The following is a 24,942-nucleotide window of genomic DNA, read 5'->3' on the forward strand; positions in this document are numbered from 1 at the left end:
GCTCCAGGTTCTGAGCTGTCAACACAGAGCCTAACATGGGGCTTCAACTCACGACCTGTGAGATCATGATCTGAGCCGGTCTGATGCTTAACTGACTGAGCCACCCAGGCACCCCTAAAAATCACTTTTAATCCTATCACTCAGATATACTATACATTGGAGAAATTCCCTCTAAATTTATATATATTCAATATATTTACTAGAATATAAGTGTATGTGTGTGTGTTTATAGCTTGTTTTATCACTTAAGATTTTATCACAGGAACTTCTCCCTTATTCTTATTATTTCTCTAAATAGATCTTGGACTCTTTTAGAAACCTGGGAAAATTAGGGGCACCTGGGTGGCTCAGTCGGTTAAGCGGCCGACTTCGGCTCAGGTCATGATCTCGTGGTCCGTGAGTTCGAGCCCCGCGTCAGGCTCTGTGCTGACAGCTCAGAGCCTGGAGCCTGTTTCAGATTCTGTGTCTCCCTCTCTCTGACCCTCCCCCGTTCATGCTCTGTCTCTCTCTGTCTCAAAAATAAATAAATGTTAAAAAAATTTTTTTTAAAAATAAAAAAAAAGATGGGGCGCCTGGATGGCGCAGTCGGTTAAGCGTCCGACTTCAGCCAGGTCACGATCTCGCGGTCCGTGAGTTCGAGCCCCGCGTCAGGCTCTGGGCTGATGGCTCGGAGCCTGGAGCCTGTTTCCGATTCTGTGTCTCCCTCTCTCTCTGCCCCTCCCCCGTTCATGCTCTGTCTCTCTCTGTCCCAAAAATAAATAAAAAAAAAAACGTTGGAAAAAAAAATAAAAAAAAAGAAACCTGGGAAAATTCATGGACTCGTTTTTCAGGAAAAAAAAAGTACATATACAGAAAAGTTCATCATTTCAAGAGGTTCTTAGATTCATGTATGGACTCCAGATTAAGAACTCTGATTATAAGCATGGTACTTTGTATCTGCATAGCAGTCTCCTGTATTAGTGTACTCATTGATTTAACCACACTGCAACAGGCTTAGGAGACAGACTTTGGGATCCAAAAGCTTGGGTTCCACTCCTGGCTCTCTCCCTAGTAGGAGACAACTTGCCAAATTTCTAACCCCATTAAGCCTATCGTAAGGGTTAAAGGAGATGGTCCATGCAAAGGCTTAGAAGAGTGTCTGTATATAATACACACTCAATGCAGCTTTCATTAAAAAATTATTTTTTCGGGGCGCCTGGGTGGCTCAGTCGGTTAAGCGTCCGACTTCGGCTCAGGTCATGATCTCGCGGCCCGTGGGTTCGAGCCCCGCGTCGGGCTCTGTGCTGACAGCTCGGAGCCTGGAGCCTGTTTCAGGTTCTGTGTCCCCCTCTCTCTGACCCTCCCCCATTCATGCTCTGTCTCTCTCTGTCTCAAAAATAAATAAACGTTAAAAAAATTTTTTTTACATTATTTTTTCTTACTGTTTCCTAATAATGAACACCTAGAAAAAGAATTGCTGGATCAAAGGAAATACACATTCTTAGGGCAATTGTTATTCACCAAGTTTCCTTCTCGAAAAGATATACCCCTGGCAGGATGAGAGACTGTCCAGTTAACAGTATCTTTGCCACAACACTATCGTATTTATTTCAGTATTTTTCAATAAAAATGGCATTTAATTGCTTTAATTTCTTTGGTTACTAGTGAGTGTGAATATTTTTAGAAGTATATGGTGATTAGCATTCCTTTCTGTGATCTTGTGTGTCTATTCGTATCATTTGCCTTTTTCCTATTGTATTGTTTGTTTTCATTAATTTGTGAAACTATTTTGTAAATTAACAATATTAGCTCATGGGGCGCCGGGGTGACTCGGTTGAGCGACCTACTTCGGCTCAGGTCATGATCTTGTGGTTTGTGGTTTTGAGGGCCCCCGCCCCCCAATCCTGTCTGGCTCTATGCTGACAACTCAGAGCCTGGAGCCTGCTTTGGATTCTGTGTCTCCTTCTCTCTCTCCTCCTCCCCCACTTGCTCTCTCTCTCTCTCTCTCTCTCTCTCAAAAATAAATAAACATTAAAACTTTTTAAAAATTAGCTCTGGATTTTATATGTTTCAAATATTGTTTTCATTTTGTAATTTGCATTTAACTTTTTTCCCTTCTGTCTTTACTGCTGTGCTTAAAATGTTTATGTAGCCATATCTAGTGAGATTCCCATGAGGATTTCTTCTGTTGCTTTTTTGCTTAGGAAGACTTCCCTTATCCAAAGATGATATAAATATGAGCCAACATTTTTCTCCAGTATTTGGTTGTATCATCATTATTATTATCATTATCATTATTAACTCTTTAATCTATTTGGAATTATTTTTGGTGTTCGGTGTGCAACATAGTTCTAAATTTATTTCTCACCTCCCCAACCCCCCATTGTATATTTTCCGGGTGCTATGTTGTTGTCTTGCCCTTCTGTATATTCTCTCTCCTCTGGATGGGCCGGACCCTCCTTGGTGGCAGCAAGAGTAAAAGAAAGGTAATTGAAGAGGCTAAGTGACCCTCGCCAGTAACATACCTGATTGTGAGCTCTGTTTTCTACTCTTGGGGTTTTCTTCCAGTGAAGGAGATCAGAAAGAAAGAGGGAGGCTTTCTTTACATTGACAATAACTACATCAGGAGGAGAGATGACCACTCCGTAGGCCCCAAGAAGCCCCCAGAACTGCAGGTTTACTGTGAGCCTGCTGATTTACAAGCCAGGTCCATCCCTTTCTGCTTTTTGCTCTTTGTCCATGGCATAAATCACCTCCCATATCCCTCCCCAAACCAAGACGGGAGCTAGTTGGATGAGTTGGGCTGCCTCTAATTACCGCTTATTGAATTTGATTGTGGATTTTAATATCATTAACACAAGGAGGGGGCAAAAACAGGGGCGGTGTCTACAGTTAGGCTTCAGCTGGCCCTCTGCCATTTGTGTTCTTGGCTAATCTCATCCTGTGGTTTAAAGAACGTGAAGGCTCAGCAGGGGCCCCTCCTTATTTTGTCTGTTTCTCCGCGGGTTTCCCCTGGATATACTTACTTAAAGAAAGTATTCGGGTGACGTGTTTCATTGTATATCTGAGTATCTTTGTTTTGCTTACATAAGCCTGAATGAACACCTAGAATATTTTTGGTCATGTTCCACTTCCTTCAGAGCTCAATAGATGTCACTGCTTGGTTTTCTTGGCTCTACTGTTTTAGGAAAGTATGACAGTACATTACTTTCCTAAATACTTGCGCAGCTCTGCCCTCATGGAATTTATGGTCTAATGGAAAAAAAATAGTTTATTTGTGACTAAGAATGCAATATGCTGTGAATGTAATCTTATTTTTCATATTCTCTGTCATTTTCATGAGATTTGGAGAGGAGAAAAGATAAACACGTGGGCTCAGTCCACCACTGGGAAATGGAAGTCACCCAGTCTCCTCTGGTGTCAGAAAAGTGGGGAGGGACAAGTTCCCAGGGGGAAGAATCCACTCTGGGGTCCTGGCCCCATGCAGTCTAACCCTGAGCTAAGACTTCTATCTAGAAAATCCTCCTGTTGGCTTTTGCAACTCACCTGGCTTTGGCTTTATGGTGTCTCCAGACAGGTATAGATGCCTTCTCAAACGGCTCCACCTCCCTGGTATGCTGCGAGCTCCCTCTCTTTGTAGATGCCTCTGGTGACTGAAAGTTGCTGAGCCAACAGTCCTGTGAACTCTAAATCTGATTTGTTTGGGGGATAAACCTGTCCGAGGCAGGGAATCCCACCACTTTATTTCTTTCTAGTCCTTTAATCCCAATGCCGGGCTGTGCTCATAACACTTCATAAATTTATGGCCACGGAGATATCCTCTCCCCAACTGCCAGTAACTCCCAAACACATTTTTCCACAGAGCCTTTTCTTAGCAGAGCCCTCCAGGGCTCTCCTTAAGGATATATCAGATGCACATTCATCCAGACACTACCTGTGGGTTTGGCTGCTGAGGCTGAGACTTCCCTGCACCTCAGATTCCTCATGTGTAAGAACGAGTTAACAGCATCTCTCAAGGCTCTGCTGGGACAATCCAGTGAAATAATGCACACGCACTTGCCAACCCCCCAGTATTGTTATTACTTTCTACTTTGAGTCTGAACGCATTTTATTTAAAAACTGTTAGCAAATTACGTAAAGATTACTTTAAAAAAATTTTTTTTAAAGAATTAAAAAAGAAAAAAAAAAACCTGTCAGTAAATGAAAGCCAGATATCGTGTCTTGCTACCAGAGAACCGCTCACATTAAGTCCGGGACCCTTCTCGATGCTCAGGGTTGCAGGCTCTTCGAACAGTGTATACAGTTCATGTGAATGCATTGATAGGCTTCCTGTGTGTGTGTGTGTGTGTGTGTGTGTGTGTGCGCGCGCGCGCGTGTGCGTGTCTCCAGATTTCATTATGAAATGGGCAGAGCCCATCACAGAACTTGATCGGCAGCCAGGCATGGTTTTTCTTCTTGTCCTTTGTCAGCTCTTTGTTCCGCCCCTGGCTGCACTCTAACAGAACCACTTACTGGTGATTAAAAGGAGGGACCCGGCGGCGGGGCGGGGCCTGCCAGGCGCGGGGGCCGGGCGATTGGGTTCACCCTGGGGGGCTGCGCTTTAAGTGCTGCCAGCGGAGGACCCCCCCCCCCCACCTCCCGCTGCATCCGACGCCGAGGAGACGTCAGCGGCGCGCAGCCCGAGCTCCGCACCTAGCTTCGCCTGCGGCTGCGGACCGACGGACAGGCGGACGCGGGCAGGTGGCACCGCAGGACGCGGGCAGAGGCGCGCGGGGCCGGGGAACAGCGGAGCCGCGGCCGCCCGCCTCGGCGCGATGGACGGCCCCGACAACGCGACGCTGCTCTTCGCCCCGTCCTCGCTGCAGCCGGACAACTACACGCTGTCGCCCAATGCCAGCAGCCTGAGCGCCGGCCCCGACCTGCCCGTCTCCCCTGCCTCCAGCGCCGGCCCCAGCCCCGGGCTCAGCCTCGCGCCCAGTCCCGGCGTCGGTTTCAGCCCCGGCCCCGCGCCCACCCCGGAGCCGACGGCAGGCAGCTCGGCGGGCGGCTCGGCCAGCCTGGGCCCGTCCCTGTTCCCCCACTCCTGGGCGCACCCCCAGACCCCGTTCTGGGACACGCCGCTGAACCACGGGCTGAACGTGTTCGTGGGAGCCGCCCTGTGCATCACCATGCTGGGCCTGGGCTGCACGGTAGACGTGAACCACTTCGGGGAGCACGTCCGCCGGCCCGTGGGCGCGCTGCTGGCCGCGCTCTGCCAGTTCGGCTTGCTGCCGCTGCTGGCCTTCCTGCTGGCCCTGGCCTTCTCGCTGAACGAGGTGGCTGCCGTGGCGGTGCTCCTGTGTGGCTGCTGTCCCGGCGGGAATCTGTCCAACCTCATGTCCCTGCTGGTTGACGGCGACATGAACCTCAGGTACGGGCTGGTCCTTAGGCGTCTTCTCCTGCCAAGCAGCCGCGCTTAGCCGCGGGTTTCAGACGGAGAGGAAGGAGAGGTGGTTGGAGAGAGGCGTGGGAGAGGGAAGACGACAGTGCAGCGAGGGGTTGACCCCCGGGCTTTAGAAGCCAAGGCGGACGTGAAGAGGTAGTGCTGTCGGGGGAGAAACCTAGACGGGGACAGGGCTGCCGACTGCCTTGGGGTTTCCTGCACAGCTCTCGGACCATCCTTCTCCAGTTTGGGCTGTCAGCGCAGGTCCTCGGCCTCTAGAAGACAAAGGGAACTGGGAAGCCTGAAGCTAGGACTCTCCGGAAATGCAAAAGCAAAATAGGGCTATTGGCCCCGATAAAGAAAGTGATCTCATACAGAGGACAATATAATTGAGTTCCATCCAACAAGTCGTGTTCAGCAGCCTTACCACGTCTAACAGGGTGCTTTGGAGGATGAAAAAAAAAGAAAGAGGTTCTTGCCCTCAGAATCAACCAGACTGTAGCCAGCTCAATAGGCTTTATAAAGCCAGGGGCAGCAGTCCTGAGATCCGCCCCCGACCCCCACCTCCCCATCCTGGGGTTCTTGTTTCAGTTGGGCTTAGGGGTGTTGTTCTCTTGGCACCGATGAAACAGGTTCTCACCCCTGACTTCAGACTCCAGATTTGCAGTCTCTTTCTCCTGTATCCAATGTGCAAGAGAGACTGTTGGCACAGAGCCCATTCTGAATTCTGTTCATTCCCCTTTCTGCAGCATCATCATGACCATCTCCTCCACGCTTCTGGCCCTAGTCTTGATGCCCCTGTGCCTGTGGATCTACAGCCGGGCTTGGATCGACACCCCTGTGGTGCAATTACTACCTCTGGGGGCAGTGACCCTGACCCTCTGCGGCACTCTCCTCCCTATCGGCTTGGGGGTCTTCATTCGATACAAATACAACCGGGTGGCGGACTACATTGTGAAGGTAAGGTCACTCTTAGAGAGTCCTTGGTCTCTGACCCCTGGCTGAAATGCTAACAAGTTTGGGAAAGAGGGATAAACTTGCATGGATAAACTTAAAAAAAAAAAAAGTTTGTGCCACAAAGAAAACTTCTACCTTTTGCAGTTTCAAAAAACTCATAGCTTTAATTAAAACATAACTTAATTAAAAAGAGCATAAGTGAGCAATTAGTATTCACAGGAGGAAACATCACGGGGGGGTGGGAGAGAGATGAGAGTGCCATTAAATGGCAACATATTGTCCACTAAAGAATCGTGGTGTTACTAAAAATCAAAGCAGGTGAAGTGAAATTATGTGAATTGAACTTGAGCAGTGTTTTAGAAATGCATTCCTATGTTTTAAAAAAGTGGAACTCTAATTCTGAGAAATTGTGTAGAAGGTTTCTTTAAAATGTTTTATTAATTTTCTAAAACTAAGTTGACCCTAATAGGACCAAAAGTAATTTAAAAATCACATTGAGGGAATATCATACAATGCACAAAATATTGACTTTAAAAAGGCACAAAATAAAACTGGGTGCTGGATAAAGAATGCAGAATATATTACTGTTATTAAATCTGTGTGTTTCTTTTCCCTTCCCCATTGTGGTAACGCATGTGGTTTCTAAGGCTAGTGAAAGAATGAGGATTCCTATTATTTTGTGCAATATTTCCAATGTTGCTTTGTTTTAAAAAAATGATACCTTTTGTAGCAGTAGAGATTTTGTTCATTGTTGACTGGAGAAAAAATTTAAATATTTGTTAACTAAGCTTTCTTTGAAAACTCAAAAATAGTAAATAAGAGTAAACCACGAGTAGGACTCTCAGTTTAGGAAGTTACTCAAATAAAACACCTAACTAATTACTGTAAATGCACAAATTCATTTAGCCAAGTGAAGAGAAAAAGAGTTTCCCCAATGTTTCAGTTATGTAGATTTAAAGACATAATCTTTTGTGTTTTACTTATATTAAATAAATTAATTTTAAATAATTAATCCAAAATTTGATTATTCAAAGGAGCTAACTTTTATTAACATGAAAAATAATGGGTTCTTTTATGCAAATATAGCCAGCCATGAGTAAAATTGTGCTCTGTAATAAACATATATATTGTGAATGTAATAAATTTATATGTACATGTAAATATGCATATATTTTATATGTTATACATAACATACCCATAGATAATCTTAAGATGCATTAAGAACTTATTAAGCTTAATCATTAAGCTAATACTACAAGATCTTAGGAATTCTAAGGGAAAATCAATCAAATAAGTTATTCCCATGCTAAAAACAGATAAATATATTTAAATAATAGACAATTCAAAAAGATTGGGTAACTTTGAGTTTAAGGTGAACCTATTCTTACTCCTTAACCAGAACATTCATAAGGTATGTTTTATAACACTTTTACACTTTTGCAAACACTTTAAAATGAGCATTCAATGTCAGTGCTCACCCAAATGATTTAAAATAGTTTGGGGCGCCTGGGTGGCTCAGTCGGTTAAGCGGCCGACTTTAGCTCAGGTCACGATCTCGCGGTCCGTGAGTTCGAGCCCCGCGTCGGGCTCTGGGCTGATGGCTCAGAGACTGGAGCCTGCTTCCGATTCTGTGTCTCCCTCTCTCTCTGCTCCTCCCCCGTTCATGCTCTGTCCCTCTCTCTGTCTCAAAAATAAACAAAAAACGTTAAAAAAAATTAAAAAAAAAATAAAATAGTTCAAAAGAAACTTTGGTGCCAGTATTTTCACAATGAAGAATCAGATTTCCTATCAAAGCTTTTGATGTGGACACACTTTGAAACTTAATATCAGAAAAGTTTTAGGGGTTCCTGGCTGGCTCAGTTGGTAGAACATGAGACTCTTGATCTTGGAGTCGTGAGTTCGAGCCCCACATTGGGTGCAGAGATTACTTTTTAAAAAAGTTTTGATTTATAATAGTTTGTTTGGTTTCTGCCCATTGTACCTTTGTAGCATGAGCACCTTATATAATAAGTATTTTAGCACTCTCTATGGTAGACTTTTTACCAGCCCAGATACATTTTAAGTAATTTTTTAAAGATTATAAAGTATATGCCAGTCCCACAGACTGCAAAGGGGTTTCGCCTCAAATATCCAGTGAACCAGAGTCAGCACTTAAACTGTTCTTTTGGATCTCTAGTTTCCCTCACAAACACCTCCTACCCCATTAAAAAAAAAAAAAAAAAAAAAAAAAAAAAAAACCACAAACACTAGCTAACTACTAATCTAAAGAATGAAGAGAGGAATTTTTAGGTTTCCACCTTACTATTTACACAGCTTGTTTTACTTGAATGAGTGAACTATATCAGACATCAAGATGACAGAGTGTTCTATACAGTCAATTGTACTGTATCTAAACTCCATTATATGTAAGAATTCCTAAACATCATTAGAGATATATAGGTGGGATGTTTCTCGTAAATAGATGAAAAATGGGTGTTGCAGAATTGCAAAGAATTCCTCACATCTTCTGTTTGTTTGGGTTTTTTTTTCGCTTACATAATCTAAGAGTTGGTGATTGTTTCAGTGTTGCTATCAATTCTCTGAGATATATTTTCAAGTTTGAAAATATCACATACTAAGTTTCATACTTAAAAAAACTTTAATTTATTTGAGAGAGAAAGAGAGCAAGCGAGCGCAATAGTGGGGGAGAGGGGCAGAGGGAAAGAGAGAATCTCAAGCAGGCTCCACACTCAAGTGGGACTTGATCCCACAACCCTGGGATCATGACCTGAGCCAAAATCAAGAGTTGGACTCTCAACAGACTGAGCCGCCCAGGTGCTCCTTTATAAACTTTTTAAAAATTTATTTTATAAGTTTCATACATTTTAGTGGCTTTTTACCTCATGGGTTAAACCAGAGATCAACCAGAGATATATCTCTTATGGAAAACATGGGGTCCTGTTCAGGGAAGGTAATTTTTCTTTTCCTCTCTCTGTTCATCAGACCATACTTGGTATATCAGGCTTTATTCTAACTGCTGTTTAGAAGAGGCACATTCACAAATTAAATACATGTTCTGAACAGTCAGGACTCCCACCACAGAGTTATGTGAAAGTCTAGAGACAATCTGCTGGAGACGAGTAGCCTTTTCTTCCTGTTTTTTAAAACAGAAGTCTGGTCTGTGCTGCTCCTGAGGGTCTATCCAAGACGATGGCTAGTTGTTAAAGAAAGCAGATTGTCACTAGACATAAGGACAGGCCTCCAAACAATCAGAACTGTCCAACTAGGATCTGGACTCCTCCTGATGAGGTGACCTATCCATCCTCAGAAGTGCTTTGTCAAAGACTGCTTACGGCAAAGATCTCCATTTTGCGTGTGAGGTGAGGCTAGATGGGTCTCTTCTCCCAAGAGCCGAGGATTCTCTTGCCTGAATTCCTTTCCGACTATCTTGTTTCTGATGGCTTGTCATTTTCTGTTACTAGGTTTCCCTGTGGTCTCTGCTAGTGACACTGGTGGTCCTTTTCATAATGACTGGCACTATGTTAGGACCTGAACTGTTGGCGAGCATTCCCGCAAGTGTTTACGTGGTAGCAATTTTCATGCCTTTGGCAGGCTATGCCTCAGGCTATGGCTTAGCTACCCTCTTCCGTCTTCCACCCAACTGCAAGAGGACCGTGTGCCTGGAAACAGGGAGTCAGAATGTGCAGCTCTGTACCGCCATTCTAAAACTGGCCTTTCGGCCGCAGTTGATAGGAAGCATGTACATGTTTCCTTTGCTGTATGCCCTTTTCCAGTCTGCAGAAGCAGGGATTTTTGTTTTAATATATAAGGTGTATGGAAGTGAGATATTACACAAGCGAGATCCTCTAGATGAGGATGAAGATACAGACATTTCTTACAAGAAACTAAAAGAAGAGGAAATGGCAGACCCTTCCTATGGCACAGTGAAAGCTGACAATTTAATTATGATGGAAACCACTCAGACTTCTCTCTGAACACGGAGATACAGAGGAGTTTCTATCTTGCGGAAATGTTACTTCATATTTATGATGTTTTTCGTCTGTGGTAGTGAATGTGCTTTACATAAAGGGTAACACATGGTTCACATTATCGTACATGTAACAGTTATGACCTTCTTCCCGTTGTAAGGTTGTATTGGTATATTAACCAAGCACTTTCACAAATCACACATCAATGTCATAATACAACTTGCACCCGGGACTGCTGAAGTAAAGCCTGAACATGTTCATGTGCTCTTTGGTTTTTATCATTACCAATTTCTAGGACTGTTTCAAATAGATACACTCTTAGAAAACAGGGTCTTGGAAATGCAGAATTTGGGTGCACTCTTATGGTAGTAAAAACGAGGTTTTTTTTTTTTTTTTTTTTTTGGTAAAACATAACTTGTAAAACAATTTGTAAACCATAACTGAGTTGAATGTAATTGTTGTTAGAAAAAAAAAGTGCTTGCTCAATGTAGAAATACCTGACAATGTTGGATTTTGATCTGTATTCAAAAAATCCCCAAACAGGTCAACTAAACAATGAAATACAGTATTTTATTGTCAAACCTGTATCAAATCAGAAAAAAAAAATACATTAATGCATTTGATTACTTGATCTGATATCTATTAGTAATGAACAGCTATCATTTTTTTTTTTTCCCCCCAGGGAACAAGGTATTGTCTTCTCAGCTGGGGACTGATTTTGTCTCTGCACTTATGTAACACACCCCAAATCAATCTTTTGGAGGGATGGTTTGCTTAGGAAAAACTGTAGTACTATCCACCCCAGAGAAGAACAATAGACTCTCCGCTTGAAGTGGAGGGGAGGAGAGGACGTGCTTCAGGGTCGAGAAGAGAAAACAATGAGCTCAGATGTGGTTGCCTTGAGTGCTGTCCCTGTGCACCTGCCCAAAGCGTTCAGTGGGAAGACTTCTCAGAGCAGTTCTGAGATCATTAAACTAGAATCTGAGATCCTAGGTAACAGACCCAAAGCAGTTCCCCAAACCTTTGCGTTTTTGCTCACTAGCCAGACACGGACACCTGGAACAATCAAGGTATGGGGACCACCTGGCGCAGCTAATCGGGGTGATTGCGCTCTCTTGGCCTCCTCCTCACCTCGGGCAAGCTCACTTACCAATCAGTTCTTGCATCGCAAAGAAAGCAACCTTTCCAGATCATCTCAGGGTGTTTGTGCCGGCCTCCAGGCGTGGTAAATTTCCACACAGCGAAGGTCAGGGACAGGCCACCTCGGCGCGGACCCGGGGACCCGAGCGGGCGGCGGGAAAGGTGCGGATGGCCGCGCAGCGCGGAGACAGGCGGTGGGGCCGGCGGCCGGCAGCCTATTTAGGGCAGGGCGTCTGCGGGAGCGGCCGGGGCTGCGCTTATGGCTGCCCCGGGGGACGAGGTGCTGGACGGCTACATGTACCCGGCGTGCGTTCCCTACTCGTACCCGTACCCCTACCCGCCCACCGCCAAGGGCAAGGGTGAGGCGGGCGGCTGGCGGCACCGGGGCGGGGGCTACGCTCCCGCGTCCTCCTCCTCGTCGTCCTCCTCTGCCGGGGCGGCCTTGCCGGCTTTCCCGGGCTGCGGGCAGCTGACGGCCGCCGAGTATTTCGACAGCTACCAGCGGGCGCAGCTCATGGCCCTCCTGTCTCAGGTGAGCCCGGACCTCGGCCCGCGGCCCCGCAGGGCCAGCAGCCGGGACGTGGCGGTGCAGGTGAACCCGCGCCGCGACGCCTCGGTGCAGTGCTCGCTGGGGCGGCGCACGCTGCTGCGCAGGGTCCGCGACTCCGGCCCCCCGGCCGGGCCCGGCACCGAGGGCGCGGCGGGCGCGGGCGGCTCGGGGTCCCCGCAGTCGGCGCGCCGGGGCCTCGAGCAGGGCAGCCCCCCGAGCGGCGCCCCTCGGACCGTGCGCTTCCCGCGCACCGTCGCCGTGTACTCGCCCGTAGCCTCCCGCCGCCTCACCACCTTCCTGGAAGGGGCCGACGGCGCGGCGGGGGAGCAGCGGCCCGGGGCGCCCGAGGGAGAGCGAAGGACCCCGCCTCCGAGGCCCCGAGGCCCCGAGGAGGGAGAGGGGTCGGCGAGAAAGGCGCCCCAAAGGTCGCAGTCCGAAGAGGAGGAGGAGGAGGAGGAGGACGACGACGACGCGGCCCAGGCCGCGGTGCGGAAGAGCTGGGAGCCGCCGGACGCCGGGCTGCAGCTGCGGGAGGCTCGGGGAGACGAGGCGGCCCCGCGGCGCGCGCCCAGGGGTCCGGAGCAGTCCCCGCCGGTGGGGCAGGCCCGGGACGCCGCGGGCCAGAGGTCGTCGCCGCGGAGCCCCGAGCAGGCCAAGGAGAGGCCGCGCTTCCAGGTGAGGCTCAGGCGGCTGGAGGGAACTGACTCGGGAGGGCCCCGGGGGTGTGGTCTCCTCCTGGATCCTGTCGCTGCCCTCGCCCGGTGGCTGCTCGCGCACGTGGAGGCGCCAGCTTTCTCAGGCGCACGCCAAGCCCGTGTGGCTCTTCGCAGCCGCTCCCAGCAGCAGGTGCCCCTCCAACAGCAGAATTCAGGGAGTGCGGCCTGATTGTTGTGGCTGGCGATTGTGGAACGTGGGCTCCGCAGGTTGGCGAGGGAGGCGCCCTGATAACACTCTTATTCTGAGCGTATTTACTGTATAAAACCCTGACTGTGGGCACGTGGTCCAGTGTGGATTTCGCGTTTGGACGATCTAGGAGGGGTACTCAGCAGATCAGAAGGAGAACTTGCTGGCAGGGAGAACCGATTCCCAAGAATCCTACTCTATCTCAATGCAATATGGCAAAAGCCGTAACGGTCATTTCCTGGGGTCCTGCCTGGTCAGCGCTCCCCTGATTCTTGCCTGAATCTTCCAAGCTTCCACCGGGGGCTAGAGCTATGAATGGTCTCCCTTGGGATTTTTTTCTTGCTCCTAGAAAGCACCCTTATTCAGAAACTCAACACTGCTAAAGCGTTTGGGCCTTCGGCCGTTGTGTATTGCAGCCTGAGCGCAGCAGGTTTGGAGGGCCAGCTGAACCCTAAAGAGCTGGCGTGTGCTGAGGGCAGTGGTAACCCTGCGAAGTGGAAAGGCAGGGGTAGGAAGAGGCCTGGGGTCGGCCCAGGGCTGTTGGGGGCAGGGGAAGAGAGGAGGAGTGAGTCGAGCTCTACAGAAGCCATGTGTAATGTAAACCACGTGTGATCTTCAGTCGTACCTGTCCTGGGCCTGCGTTTGCTCACCTATGAAATTGTGGTAGAATTGGCAGGAATTTCAGAGCACACTTCAAGGTCTGACTCCAAGCACTTGTTCATAATTTGTTTCTCACCCGGAGGGAAGAGGAGAAGCTTAAGAATAAGGCAGTACTACTTTAGTTCATGTTAAATATGAATTCTGGCTTATCCACAATAGATTCCTAGCACTGTTTGGAAATTGAACTGGCAGCACAGAGAATGGACTTCTGAGTGAACATCTTTAAAGTATCTTAGGACACAGAATCTTCTTCCTTTTCTTCAGCTTTACCACTTTCACATGTGTGTGTTCTAAAATTAGACTATCCTACAGAGCATCTGTAGGTTTAGAGATTTAAAGAATTTAAAGATTTTAAAGAATTTAAATTTAAAGAATTTAAAGATTTAAAGATTTAAAGAATCTCCAGGTTTAGAGAAGCCTAGATGTTTGGCTTTTCCCTTGCTTGTCAGAGGGAAAATACCTACTTAGCAACTTGCCAGTCGGTTTGCTTTATGAACCAAGCTAATCTGGAATACATTTTTAGGCTCATGCTTGCTTCTGTGCTTGATTAAGCTATTAGCTCCCCCAATTACTACATCGGAGAGACCAATTCAAACCTTGAGCCTGCTTTCCTCCGTGATCTGGAATGCGGTTGCCAATTTTGAATAGCAAACCGATCCTTCGCAGCTTCTGAAATGAAGGCTAATTTGGATATCCTGTGGGTTAAACTCTGCTGTCTTTTTGCTCAGTTCTTAGAGCAGAAGTATGGCTACTATCACTGCAAGGATTGCAACATCCGATGGGAAAGTGCCTATGTGTGGTGTGTGCAGGGCACCAACAAGGTAAGAAACACCAAGGAATTGGCAGCTTTTTTTTTTTTAAGTTTGAGACAGAGCATGAGCAGGGGAGGGGCAGAGAGAGAGGGAGACCAAGAATCCCAGGCAGGCTCCGTGCTGTCAGCACAGAGCCCAACACAGGGCCTGAACCCACAAAACAGGGAGGTCATGACCCGAGCCGAAAGCGAGTCAGACGCTTAACCGATGGAGGCACCCAGGTGCCCCTGAACTGGCAGCTTTTTGACATTGAGTGTCGAGAGGGTTTTGCTTTAAGTGTTTTCCTCTCTCATCACAGGTTTACTTCAAGCAGTTCTGCAGAACTTGTCAGAAGTCTTATAACCCTTACCGAGTGGAGGATATCACGTGTCAAGTAAATTGAATGTTCACATTTTGTGTCTGAACCGGGTAGTTGGTAGAGGGTTTGGGTGTAGTTTCTTGAAGGTATTTCTTTGAAGAGGCTAGGTTCCCAGTGACCTAGGTTTTGACTGCTTTTCGGTGGAGATTATGGAAATAATACTCAACTGGGAAATGGGGTCTTGGGGTCTTGTTTCCTTCCGGTCATGTTAATCTCCTTAGAGCCTATTGCCTCACCTGCAACATGGAAGAAGGTCTGCCTTACCTGGTACTCAGTCTAACATGAGAAAGCAGATCAAAAATCGAATACGTCTCTACTGACGTGAGGTGGTGAAAGTTGTCTGTTTAGCCCAAATCCTTTTTATGAAGCACATACCCAAGTTAGGGTATTTAGTAGAAGCATGGGTTTCAAAGTTTGTCTTGCCTGAGTGCTGGCAAAGGGAGGATGACTTCTGTTCAAGTAAATCTAAGCTGCCCAGCTTTCTGGGGCTAACTAGTAACATTGGTTTACTATTAACTGTAAGCTGCACTGTGCTAAGGGGCTTAGATAATCTAAGAGGTGGCTGAACTTGCCTGTTAGCACACAGCTAGTGGAGCCTGATGTGTCTGTTGACACAGCCTAATCTGTGCACTCCAATCAGGTTGGATGTTGGAAGCCTCACACGCCACGGTGGGGGGAGAGAGCCCAAGTGTGGGAAAATGGTGTCAACCCCCTTCGATCGGGGCAGAGTAGGGTCAGGTTCTAAAGTGGGATGGATCCCTTAACCGCTCGCTCTCGCCTCCGTGGTTGCTGCACTGGTTTCAGTGTTGGGGTCAGACGCTTCGGGTCAGTTGCAGCAGGTGGAGGTGAGAGCAAGGTCCGCCCCCGCCCCTAGCCGCCCACTCCCTCCCCTGGTGCCAGGCTTGACCCACAGCTTGCTCCTAATCCCTGGCCTCACACCTTAGCTTTCCTTGTCCGACTCCTCTCCCATGCTTGCTTCTTCTCCACCCTTCAAGTGCAGGAAGAGCTTTCCTTTTAGATAACTGTATTTCAAAAAGTTCACATGTCCAACCTGAATCCTATGCAGCATGAGACCACGACCACCTGGTTAAACACCCTCTATTCTTTATCCTCCCCTTGCTGGAAGGGGTGCAGACAGAACAAGATTAGCACAGGGCCTTGCTTAGAGCGTGTTCAGTAAGTGTTTGGGCTAGAAAAATAACTTTGAAGTTTGAGGAAGTGACCATGGGTTTATCTTCTGTATGTGCTTCTCACTTTGGTTTTTCAGAGTTGTAAACAGACTAGATGCTCCTGCCCTGTAAAACTCCGCCACGTTGACCCTAAAAGGCCCCACCGTCAAGATTTGTGTGGGAGATGCAAGGGCAAACGCCTATCCTGTGACAGCACTTTCAGCTTCAAATACATCATTTAGATGAATGTAAACGAATGGGCCAACTTGAACGTGAGCTAGTGAAGCAGACACGTTAGCTTTTTTCCGTGCTCCTTCCTTATGCCTCTCCTTCTCAAAATACTTCATGAAAGGCTGTATTTTTGACAGAGCCTTCAAATAAAAGTATTGCAAAACAATTGATAAATCGCAGAAGATCTTTTTTTTTAAGTTGAAAGCTGCTCATGCTAACAGTCTGGGTCTGTCACTTTGTTAGAGGGCTTCACAGCTGTCAGGTTTCCTGCTTATGTGTGTCTGTAGGGCTGAAGCTTATAAGCAAGATGCTGATTGAATGAACAGCCATGTCACCATTAAAGTCGTTTTTCTGGGTGAGGTGGAGTTAGAGTGAGGCCTTAATGTATGAGGAGAGTTAGGGTTCTGACTCTGGGTTGCCCCCCGAGTGGCTGGCTAGCTGTGGGTGGCATCTAGTGGGGAGGGAGGCTGTGAACCACATGGACTGGTGGATCACAGTTTCACATAGGGTACAGGTGGGGACTGGAACGGGGTGGCCATGGGCAGCTTCTTTAAGACTTCAGGTGGTAACTTAAAAATAAGCCTATTAAGTGTACTTGAAGATTTCAAGTTAACCGACTTAGGCTAGGTCCTTGTCCTGTAGTTTGTATAACTGCAAACTAACATAGGAATTCGTATCCTAGCTGCACCTGCCAGCTTTCTACAGGACCCCCAAGAAAATACTAAGGCCCTGCTCCCAGAGCTCTCCTGCTTGGGGATGGCAGTTTGTCTAGAGCCCTCAGGGACTTGTAATGAAATCAGCTGAGGGTTGTTGGTTTAATAGTTATGGGAACCACATAACTGGAACCAGTTACTAATTATGCCTCTCTTCGACTTTTTTTTTTCCTTGAAGTTGAGAGAGAGGGGGACAGAGGATCTGAAGCGGGCTCTGTGCTGACAGCAGCAAGCCCGATGTGGGGCTTGAACTCACAAACTGTAAGCTCGTGACCTGAGCCGAAAGCACATGCTTAACCAACTGTGCCACCCAGATGCCCCTTCCTTCCAATTTTCTTATCATCCCGTTTAAGTTAACCCTTATGACCTTAGCTATGTCTGTTAAGATCTTGGATGCTTGGGTGTAGACAAATGTGAGGAATAAGGAACCTAAATGGAGTTTGAGGTCTCTTGAACCCTTAGAGCAATGGGAAGTCCCCTCAGAATTCATATGGACTTAGGAAGGTGCTTGTGAAAACAGAGTCCAAGGCCCCTATCCCTACTGAATCACTATCTGGGACTGACGTATTTTAACAAGCACCCTGGGGATTGCTTATGGAATTGAAGTATGGAACTACCACCTGGGTCAGGCTTGTACTTTGCAAAAACACGGATGTGGCCTCTGCCCTTATGGAGCTTCCAGTGTAGTGGATAGATGGCCATTATTTTCTGCATTGAAAAAAAGGAACATGGAGTTCCTGCCACCTAATAGGAAAGAGCTACTTGGTCAATTGATAGAGGCCTGTGATAGAGGATCATATTTAGGGAGGTCAGGGGAAGACTTGCCTGAAAAATGACTCTTGGGCTGACCTAAGTTTGGGTGAGTTGAATTAGTTGAAGAGGGGAAGGAGAAACTTTCCAGACCAAGGTAGCATGTGCAAAGGCCCAGTGGCAGTGAAAACCAGAAGGAAGCCGAAGTGGTAGAATGCCGTGGAGGACAAGGATGAGCATGATGGCAAGTGACAGTATGCCCAGACTGGGGGGATTTTTTAGGCCTTGCTCAGGAGGACTGGTCTTTGTCCTCAGAATTCACTAGAAGGTTTTAAAGCCATTAAAGCTTTTTAACAGGTCTGTTAAAAAGAAATAATCACTCTAGCTGTACAGTGGATGAATGACAGCTCTAGGTGTGGGGGAGGGCGATGTTCTAACACCCGTTCCTACTGGTTTGGTTGAGGGTAGGGACAGGGAAACTTATTCGTGCAAGTGCACTCAGTAAACACTTGTGGAATGAGTGAGGGGACAATAGAAATACACCTGCAAGTGAGTCCTAAGGCTATTAATATGGGTAGTTACGTCAAGTAGCTTATCGTCATTTTTCCGAACAGAGCAACTAACGTATTTTACAGTTGAGAGGACAGCAAGGATCAAAGTAGGTTTTACTTAGATTTAGCTGGCATTGAACAATGCTGCACAAAGACATCTTTTTTATAAAAGTTGTGGTGATGACGTTCTAGCAACTAGAAAGTGCTATCAAACTGTGTACAAAGGAAATTTATAAAATGTGTGTATATATGTATATACACACACACACTTTTTTTTTTTTTAGTAAGAGATTGAGAGACTAGAAGGAAATAGCCCAGAATACTGTTTTCTCTGGGTGTCAGTGTTTCTCATTTTCCCCGTATTTCATACATTTGCTAAGGGGACAGTGGGTTCTTTTGAAAAAAAATCTGTATAAATGCCATCAAGTACAATGATAATTATGTTGATTCTAATATCCTGTTTCTTTTCACGTGGGTTCTAACGGCACGGTGGATGAGCACTTCTGGATCCAAACGAGGAAGGCTCACTGTGGCTTTGGTGAGTCTGTTCCAAGAGAATGAATGTTTATTTCCTAAATTTATGGTAGATTGTGGTTTGTACAGTACCCTCTAGATCACTAAAAGTAGAAAATATTTTCTAAATTGTTTAAAAAAAAAAAAAAAAAGCGTTTGCTTTCTGTTCTAGAAGCCCAATGAAGAAACTGCCAGATCAGCTTAAGGGGCAAAAGAAAAAGGTTGTACAAGCACAAAGGGCTTGATCAGAACTGCATAAGGTAATTAATAAATTAAGCACTTGATACATTTTTGTTAAATGCAAAGGGACCATCCTGATGACTTTATATTTGCATCTTGCTTTCTGTAGGTATATTCATCATATTACTTTATTAATAGATTTAGCTACATACGCATGAAAAGGAAATTCCAACTGTTCAGGGTTTGGTTTGGGTAATAGTCAACCTCATTTGTTCTCAACTTCGTTCTCCCCCTTTTGGGGAAAGTTATCTTAAGAACAAGGATCATATTTGCAAAGTCCCTAAATGATGCACACTGTAATCACTGACCTTTAAAATACAACACAAACCAACAGCTACAATGCTTTTTATTTTAACAAAAAGGATATAAGAGGGTGATGGTAAGATAGGATGTAAAGTGTGGGGGGGGGGTCTCTGGATGCCATCCCTCTCTTCCTGCCCCACACCCAAAAGTTATTAAATAATTTAAAGGACACCATTTACAGTACCAGAACACCATCAAAATAATTGTTTTTTTTTTTTTTTTTTTTTTTTTTTTTTTATCAGGGTCAAAAAATACAGTGATTACGAATGTGCCGTGACCAGTTATGGAATTTTACAGGTAACATAACTATAGTCAGCAGTCCAACGGCGTGCACAGTGCCTTCAATTAATGCACTTGAGCATAATTACATTTCTGGCAGGGTCCACACCCCCAAGAAAAGGCAAAGCTAAGCATTTCATTTCTACATTCTAAACTCTGCAGTCACAGAGCCCAGTTTAAAAGAAAGTCACAGTGGATAAGAGATGCCTATAAAAAATACAAGGTGTTCCTTTCAAATCAGAGGAGTTGTGGGACTACATTCATTTCTTTTACAAAATGCTATTTAAAAAAGGACAGAGAATCCAGTTCGTGTTATGCTACAGACTTAGACAGTGAGTAAGTATATTGCATGTTTTGGTAGTCAGTCTTCAGGCTTCCTTTCATTTTCCCCCATAGCCCCAGGTTCCTTTTGGGTGAGACACGCGAGTCTTGAATGAACATATAAAACTGGGTTTGCATCTCTCTTCTTGAATTCTGCAGACTTCAGAGCCCGCAAGTCTTATATTCTACCATCAGTGACCACGCTCTTTTCTTTAGCTTTGTACACCTATTCTTGTATAACAGTGCATTGCACAAACGTACAATACTGGTTTTAATCTATACAGTTTCTATAATAATTATGGAGTAAAATAAGTTAACTTTCCTAATGAGAATAGCTGACGGGCAGCATACATCTTTATTTTACATTTTAAAGTCTCTGCAGGCATCTACTTTGGTTAGTTATCAACAATCGTAATGTAAGCACTGGTCAGAGAGCTGAGCAGCATTCCAATAACATTAACAGATATATTATTTCTTTTCGAAATACCGGGAAAGCCCAGTTTTAAAATATTATTAAAATGTTCTAACATTTACACACTATGAAGAGTTAGATCTAATAAAATAAAATTTCTTCAAAAATAATCTTGCAGTGCTCTTTTAGGCATGCTGACACGTTATCACCAAACATCCATACCTTGAAAATAGGACTGTCACATATTCACACATCCCAGCTCACGCACACACAATCCCTTGTACAGACTAAAAAACAAAACACCCACACCCTCATCCCACGTGTTGAAAAAAAGTCAATGGTTTTTGCAAAGAAGTCTCTCCGTGTCTGTCTATCCGACTAAAGGTTCTTCACGTAGATAATGAAGCATCGACTGTGGAGCATCCACACAGCCCTGCAGGTTTTCAGCTAAAATGAACGAGCCTGGGTTTTAGCCTCACGTCACCTGCTTTCCAACGTCTCAGTATTAGAGGCCATTATTGCAAACAGTCCTAGAATTCTCTTCTTTCTCCAGAAAGTCATGTATTTGTATGCATCACTCTTAGCCCTTTTCTTTTCACCTAGGTTAAGTAATTAAAAACTCCTTCTTCATACGGTTATTGTAGGAGGTATTGGCAGCCATTAGATTTCTTTTTTTTTTTTTTTTTTTTTTTTCCTTCCTTAGATCTTTGACTCTGATACCGGTTTGACATCAGCTACGCCGTGGTCGTGGATGCCGCCAGGAAGGGTTGTCCGTGAACTGCAAGGGTTCGTAAAAGGTGCTCATTAATATTCTGCATCATCTTCAGTTTAGTGTCTTCCCTAAACGCCTGGAAGCTTCTCAGAATCCAGTGCTCACCAAAGGTCCGACTGGGTTGGCCTGTGCTGAGAGCTGGTATGATTGCACCATGCGTAGGGACTCCCTTATTTCTAGATTCAGCTCCATCAGTTTGTGGTTGGCCTCTGACATGTCCAGGTCAGAGCCTATGACCGCGAAGCTCCCCGTCTGGCCCAGCGTCTGGTGATGGAAGTAGATGTGCAACAGCGTCTGCACAGGGTCATCCTCACAACTGCCAAAGATATCGTTCGGCCAGAGAGATCTGAAATACACGATATTTTTAAGTCCTGAGACTCCATCAAGCAATGGTTAATATTAACCACGTTTTAAATTAATACCTAGAACAGAATCTCCTTGTGAATCACTGAGGATCTGTTTGCAGGTTTGGGCAAACGTATTACCGAAAACCTCTAGAGAGTGAACAAAGTCTAAAAGTGGTGTCATTTCAGTGAGAACTGTGGACAAAGCTGTCGTGCTTTTACAAAGACGCGCTACGGACGCAGCAAATTGAAAACCCGACCCAATCGCTGTAAGACGCCAGTGCGGGTTTAGAGGCACCACACCTTGAAATCCCTTCACGCTTTACCTGAAGGCTTTGACTTGTGCCACAGCTGAAATAAACTCCTTATTTCTCAGAGTTTCAATTAAAGAATGAATGGCAGTTTCTATGGTAGTTTGTGCAGCTTTGGAAATGTCAATTTCTTCATTTTCTGAAGCAGACTCTGCTTCTTTGAGGATATTTTCCAGTTGGGCAAGTTCCTCGGACATGTTGATGACCTAGAACAAATGAATATGCCTTAAAACGATCTATTTGTGTATTCAGTAACAAGAAGAGCATTTACTTGGCTCTGAAGATACATCTGATGGTAGCAGCAGCTTCTCTTAAAGATCTGCAAATGGTAAACTTAGTGGTTAAAGGCACTTAATGTTTCAAGTTCTCTGTTATATTTTCAGCCACCAAATTGTAGTCTTTAAATATTCTTGATAAGTAACAGGTTATAGGGGCGCGTGGCTGGCTTAGCCAGTGGAGCATGTGACTCTTGATCTCAGGGTCCTGAGTTTGAGCCCCACTCTGGGCACAGAGATGACTTAAAGAAACAAACAGGTTATAATAAATGTTTATGATAGTTGTAATAAAACAGGCTGTAACCAATTTTTTTGTTTGTTTGTTTTTTGTTTTCTTCTAGTGTTTGTATTGGTTTTAACATGGGATTTATATCTTGGATAGTAAAAATTCACTGCCGGGGGAGGGAGGGGAGGGGGTCATGAATTCTCTTGACAGCAAAGTCTTTATATTTTAAAAGGTTATTTACCTTTGAAATATATTATATATGTATTTTATATAAAGCAGCATATATTTTTTAATTTATTTAACCATTCAACAAAAGTTAAAGCATTTCTGTTTCAGTACCAGTGTGGACAAGGGGGGAAAAAGACTAAAGTCACCACCTTTGAGCCTATTCATTACGTGACTCCCAACATTCAAAGTGTTTTTGACATGTTCATTCTTATGTGTGCCACCAGAACTACAAAAATATATGTACAAGATGTTTGGGGCGGGGAGGGGTTTCATAATTTAACTTATGACTTCATTGAGTTGAAGTGCTTTATTTGACTTTTGGTTACAGATGATCTGTTGTGGCTGCTGTGACCTTTAAGGTCTTGAACCTTGCAAGGCCACTGGCTACCTGCTGTCTTATTTACTGATAGGTTCCGAAACAGCACATCATTTGCTTTTAAAAAGACAATTGTGGAAAAAAGGTTTCACTGTAAGTGACTGTTGACATAAGCTCTTTTACAAAGAATATAGGTATTATGTTTTCATATTCTAGAATCAGTTATTCCTACTACAATCGAATATTTACCTCTGCTTCATTTTTTATCGTGTTTACTTGGTTGATCAATTTACAGTAGGCTTGGAACAGAAGCAGCAACTGAAAATGTAGTTTGTACAGCCTTCGACAGAGCTCCAGGCCCTAGGAGTAAATAACACTGTGTTAAATTCAGATACCGTTTTCCATGAGGTTTGATTAGACAGTGTATTTCCAATAAAAATATATAAGTAATTATGTTAAAATTATCTTGGCGTTTATTTCTCTGCAGTAAGCAAGTTAATACAGTGTGAAGGTGATGAAAGATGCTTTGAAGACTGGGATTAAAATATAAATTGTTGGTTACATAATTCACTTAGCATGAAGCACATTTTCACATTAGACAAAAAATTTTTCAGCAGGCAATCTATAAAATGCTTTAAATAAAATTCATAATGAAAAAAATGTACAAATGCATATACTTTTGCCCCATTGAGATGTTCATCTCACAGCATTTATCAACAAATGCTTGATAAAGCAAAGTAACAGTGGATTTCCTCTTACCTAAAAATGAATCCATTTTTCTAAAAACAAAACCCCAAACCTTGTAATCTCATTGAAATGAGACCATGAAATTAACATACGCACTTTGATGTTCAAAATGAAAAGATGTTAGTTTATAGATGTACAAACAGGCGACTGCGAGTTGTACATATTAATGATGGAACCTTCATCTTCATAGGACCGACGTTGCATGGATTAGGGCTACGGCAGAACTGAAGCACACACACTACTCTTAGAGTAATCCAGGACAAAACACTGCTAGGTCACAAATGGCAAATGAAAATCAGTTTGTCTGACACGGATAAGTCTATAAATTAAGACAAATCACTTACTGCTAGAATTTCCATTTGCTAAGCAAGAAGGAGATCGGGTCACAAAAAATACAAAGGAAGAAAAAGACCAAGAATTAGTGTAAGAAATCATTTTAACTAGGGTCACAGATGTCCCAGGCAAACTGAAGAACATTTAATTGCACCCAAAAGAAAAATTTGCTATTTCCAGAACAAAACTTTTTATACGCTTACGGTAACAAGTGTTACAGGGTGTTTTTAACTCTTTGCCAAATAACTAAATTACATTTAGGCTATAATTTATTTCTCGTGTGAAAACTACAGGAGAAAATTGAACTGATGTGATCTTGGGAAAACTTGTGAAAGAAACCAAACGTCATAAAATTTCCATTAGTAAAGTGGAAAATTTCTGACTAGAAAATAAATGCATTACTGTTTTCAGAAAAGAATCGGCCTATATTCTTATAAATACCTATGAGAATATCATCTTTGGTGTGGGTCATTCTAGGCTTCCTACCCTTACTAATTAGGTCCTATGTTGCCATGATTGGTGCTGAGTCAGAATGTAAGCTATCAACAGCGGATGTGGGTTTTAAATTGTATTCCCAAATGCAATTTAGCGAGCTTCAGAAGTTTGACCCAGCTGGGTTTGAGTCAGATGATGTATATAAAATACATAGTGAAACATCAAGTTTATGGACTATTTAAAAATTACTACAATCAAATATCTATAGCAATTTGGACCTAGCCTCGTTAATAGAGAAGGATGATTTCTAATTAAAATAGCAATTGCCATAACATAAATATTGCTTCTAAGAGTCCCTTTTGAAGCGTGCTTTTCTAAATAGTGTCCTCTGAAGGACTGTTTATATAACATTTATTCCTATCAATTTAGAAGGGATTTGCTAAGCAAAGGTGAACTTTAGCTTCCTACTGCTTATCATAAATCACGTGGATAGTCATTCAGTGAACACCAGTGGAACATAATCCAATGTCAAACACATTAGCATATCTGAGTTTGAGGTTCTCCTTTACACAGTTTTATATGGAAAGTAACAACTATTTGAGTGGCAAATACTTTTTCTCATTTCTATCAGCATAAAAAACGGAACTGGCTCTCTATGCATACACCCATAGCATCTACTTGGGGATGTAATGGAAAAGAAATCATGATAAAGTTTATGATCCCC

General features: G+C 44.4%; 3 protein-coding genes across 9 annotated transcripts in view; 2 read left to right on the top strand and 1 right to left on the bottom strand.

Annotated features, from left to right (window-relative positions):
• Nucleotides 1–4,782: 4,782 nt before the first annotated feature.
• On the top strand, nucleotides 4,783–10,749 carry SLC10A4 (solute carrier family 10 member 4). The gene is made up of 3 exons (XM_049632019.1): nucleotides 4,783–5,389; nucleotides 6,151–6,361; nucleotides 9,820–10,749. Exons 1-3 carry the CDS (start codon nucleotides 4,794–4,796, stop codon nucleotides 10,330–10,332), a joined length of 1,320 nt encoding a protein of 439 aa, XP_049487976.1. The 5' UTR covers nucleotides 4,783–4,793; the 3' UTR covers nucleotides 10,333–10,749.
• A 976-nt stretch (nucleotides 10,750–11,725) lies between these two features.
• Nucleotides 11,726–16,635, top strand: ZAR1 (zygote arrest 1). The gene is made up of 4 exons (XM_049632020.1): nucleotides 11,726–12,691; nucleotides 14,308–14,400; nucleotides 14,690–14,764; nucleotides 16,017–16,635. Exons 1-4 carry the CDS (start codon nucleotides 11,726–11,728, stop codon nucleotides 16,158–16,160), a joined length of 1,278 nt encoding a protein of 425 aa, XP_049487977.1. The 3' UTR covers nucleotides 16,161–16,635.
• A 2,252-nt stretch (nucleotides 16,636–18,887) lies between these two features.
• FRYL (FRY like transcription coactivator) overlaps nucleotides 18,888–24,942 on the bottom strand; it is a 269,670-nt gene continuing 263,615 nt past the window's right edge. For 6 of the 7 annotated variants that reach the window (XM_049631993.1, XM_049631998.1, XM_049631996.1 and 3 more), the window contains 3 exons: nucleotides 22,953–23,063; nucleotides 21,674–21,864; nucleotides 18,896–21,349 (listed from right to left, as the gene is read on the bottom strand). In XM_049631993.1, coding sequence (XP_049487950.1) covers nucleotides 21,091–21,349; nucleotides 21,674–21,864; nucleotides 22,953–23,063 — 561 coding nt within the window. In that variant the 3' untranslated portion in view covers nucleotides 18,896–21,090. Of the gene's footprint in view, nucleotides 21,350–21,673; nucleotides 21,865–22,952; nucleotides 23,064–24,942 lie in introns of all 7 variants that reach the window. The other variant, XM_049632000.1, reaches the window with a different exon arrangement.

This window comes from Panthera uncia, chromosome B1, assembly GCF_023721935.1.
Source record: "Panthera uncia isolate 11264 chromosome B1, Puncia_PCG_1.0, whole genome shotgun sequence".
NCBI classification, from domain to species: Eukaryota; Metazoa; Chordata; class Mammalia; order Carnivora; family Felidae; genus Panthera; species Panthera uncia.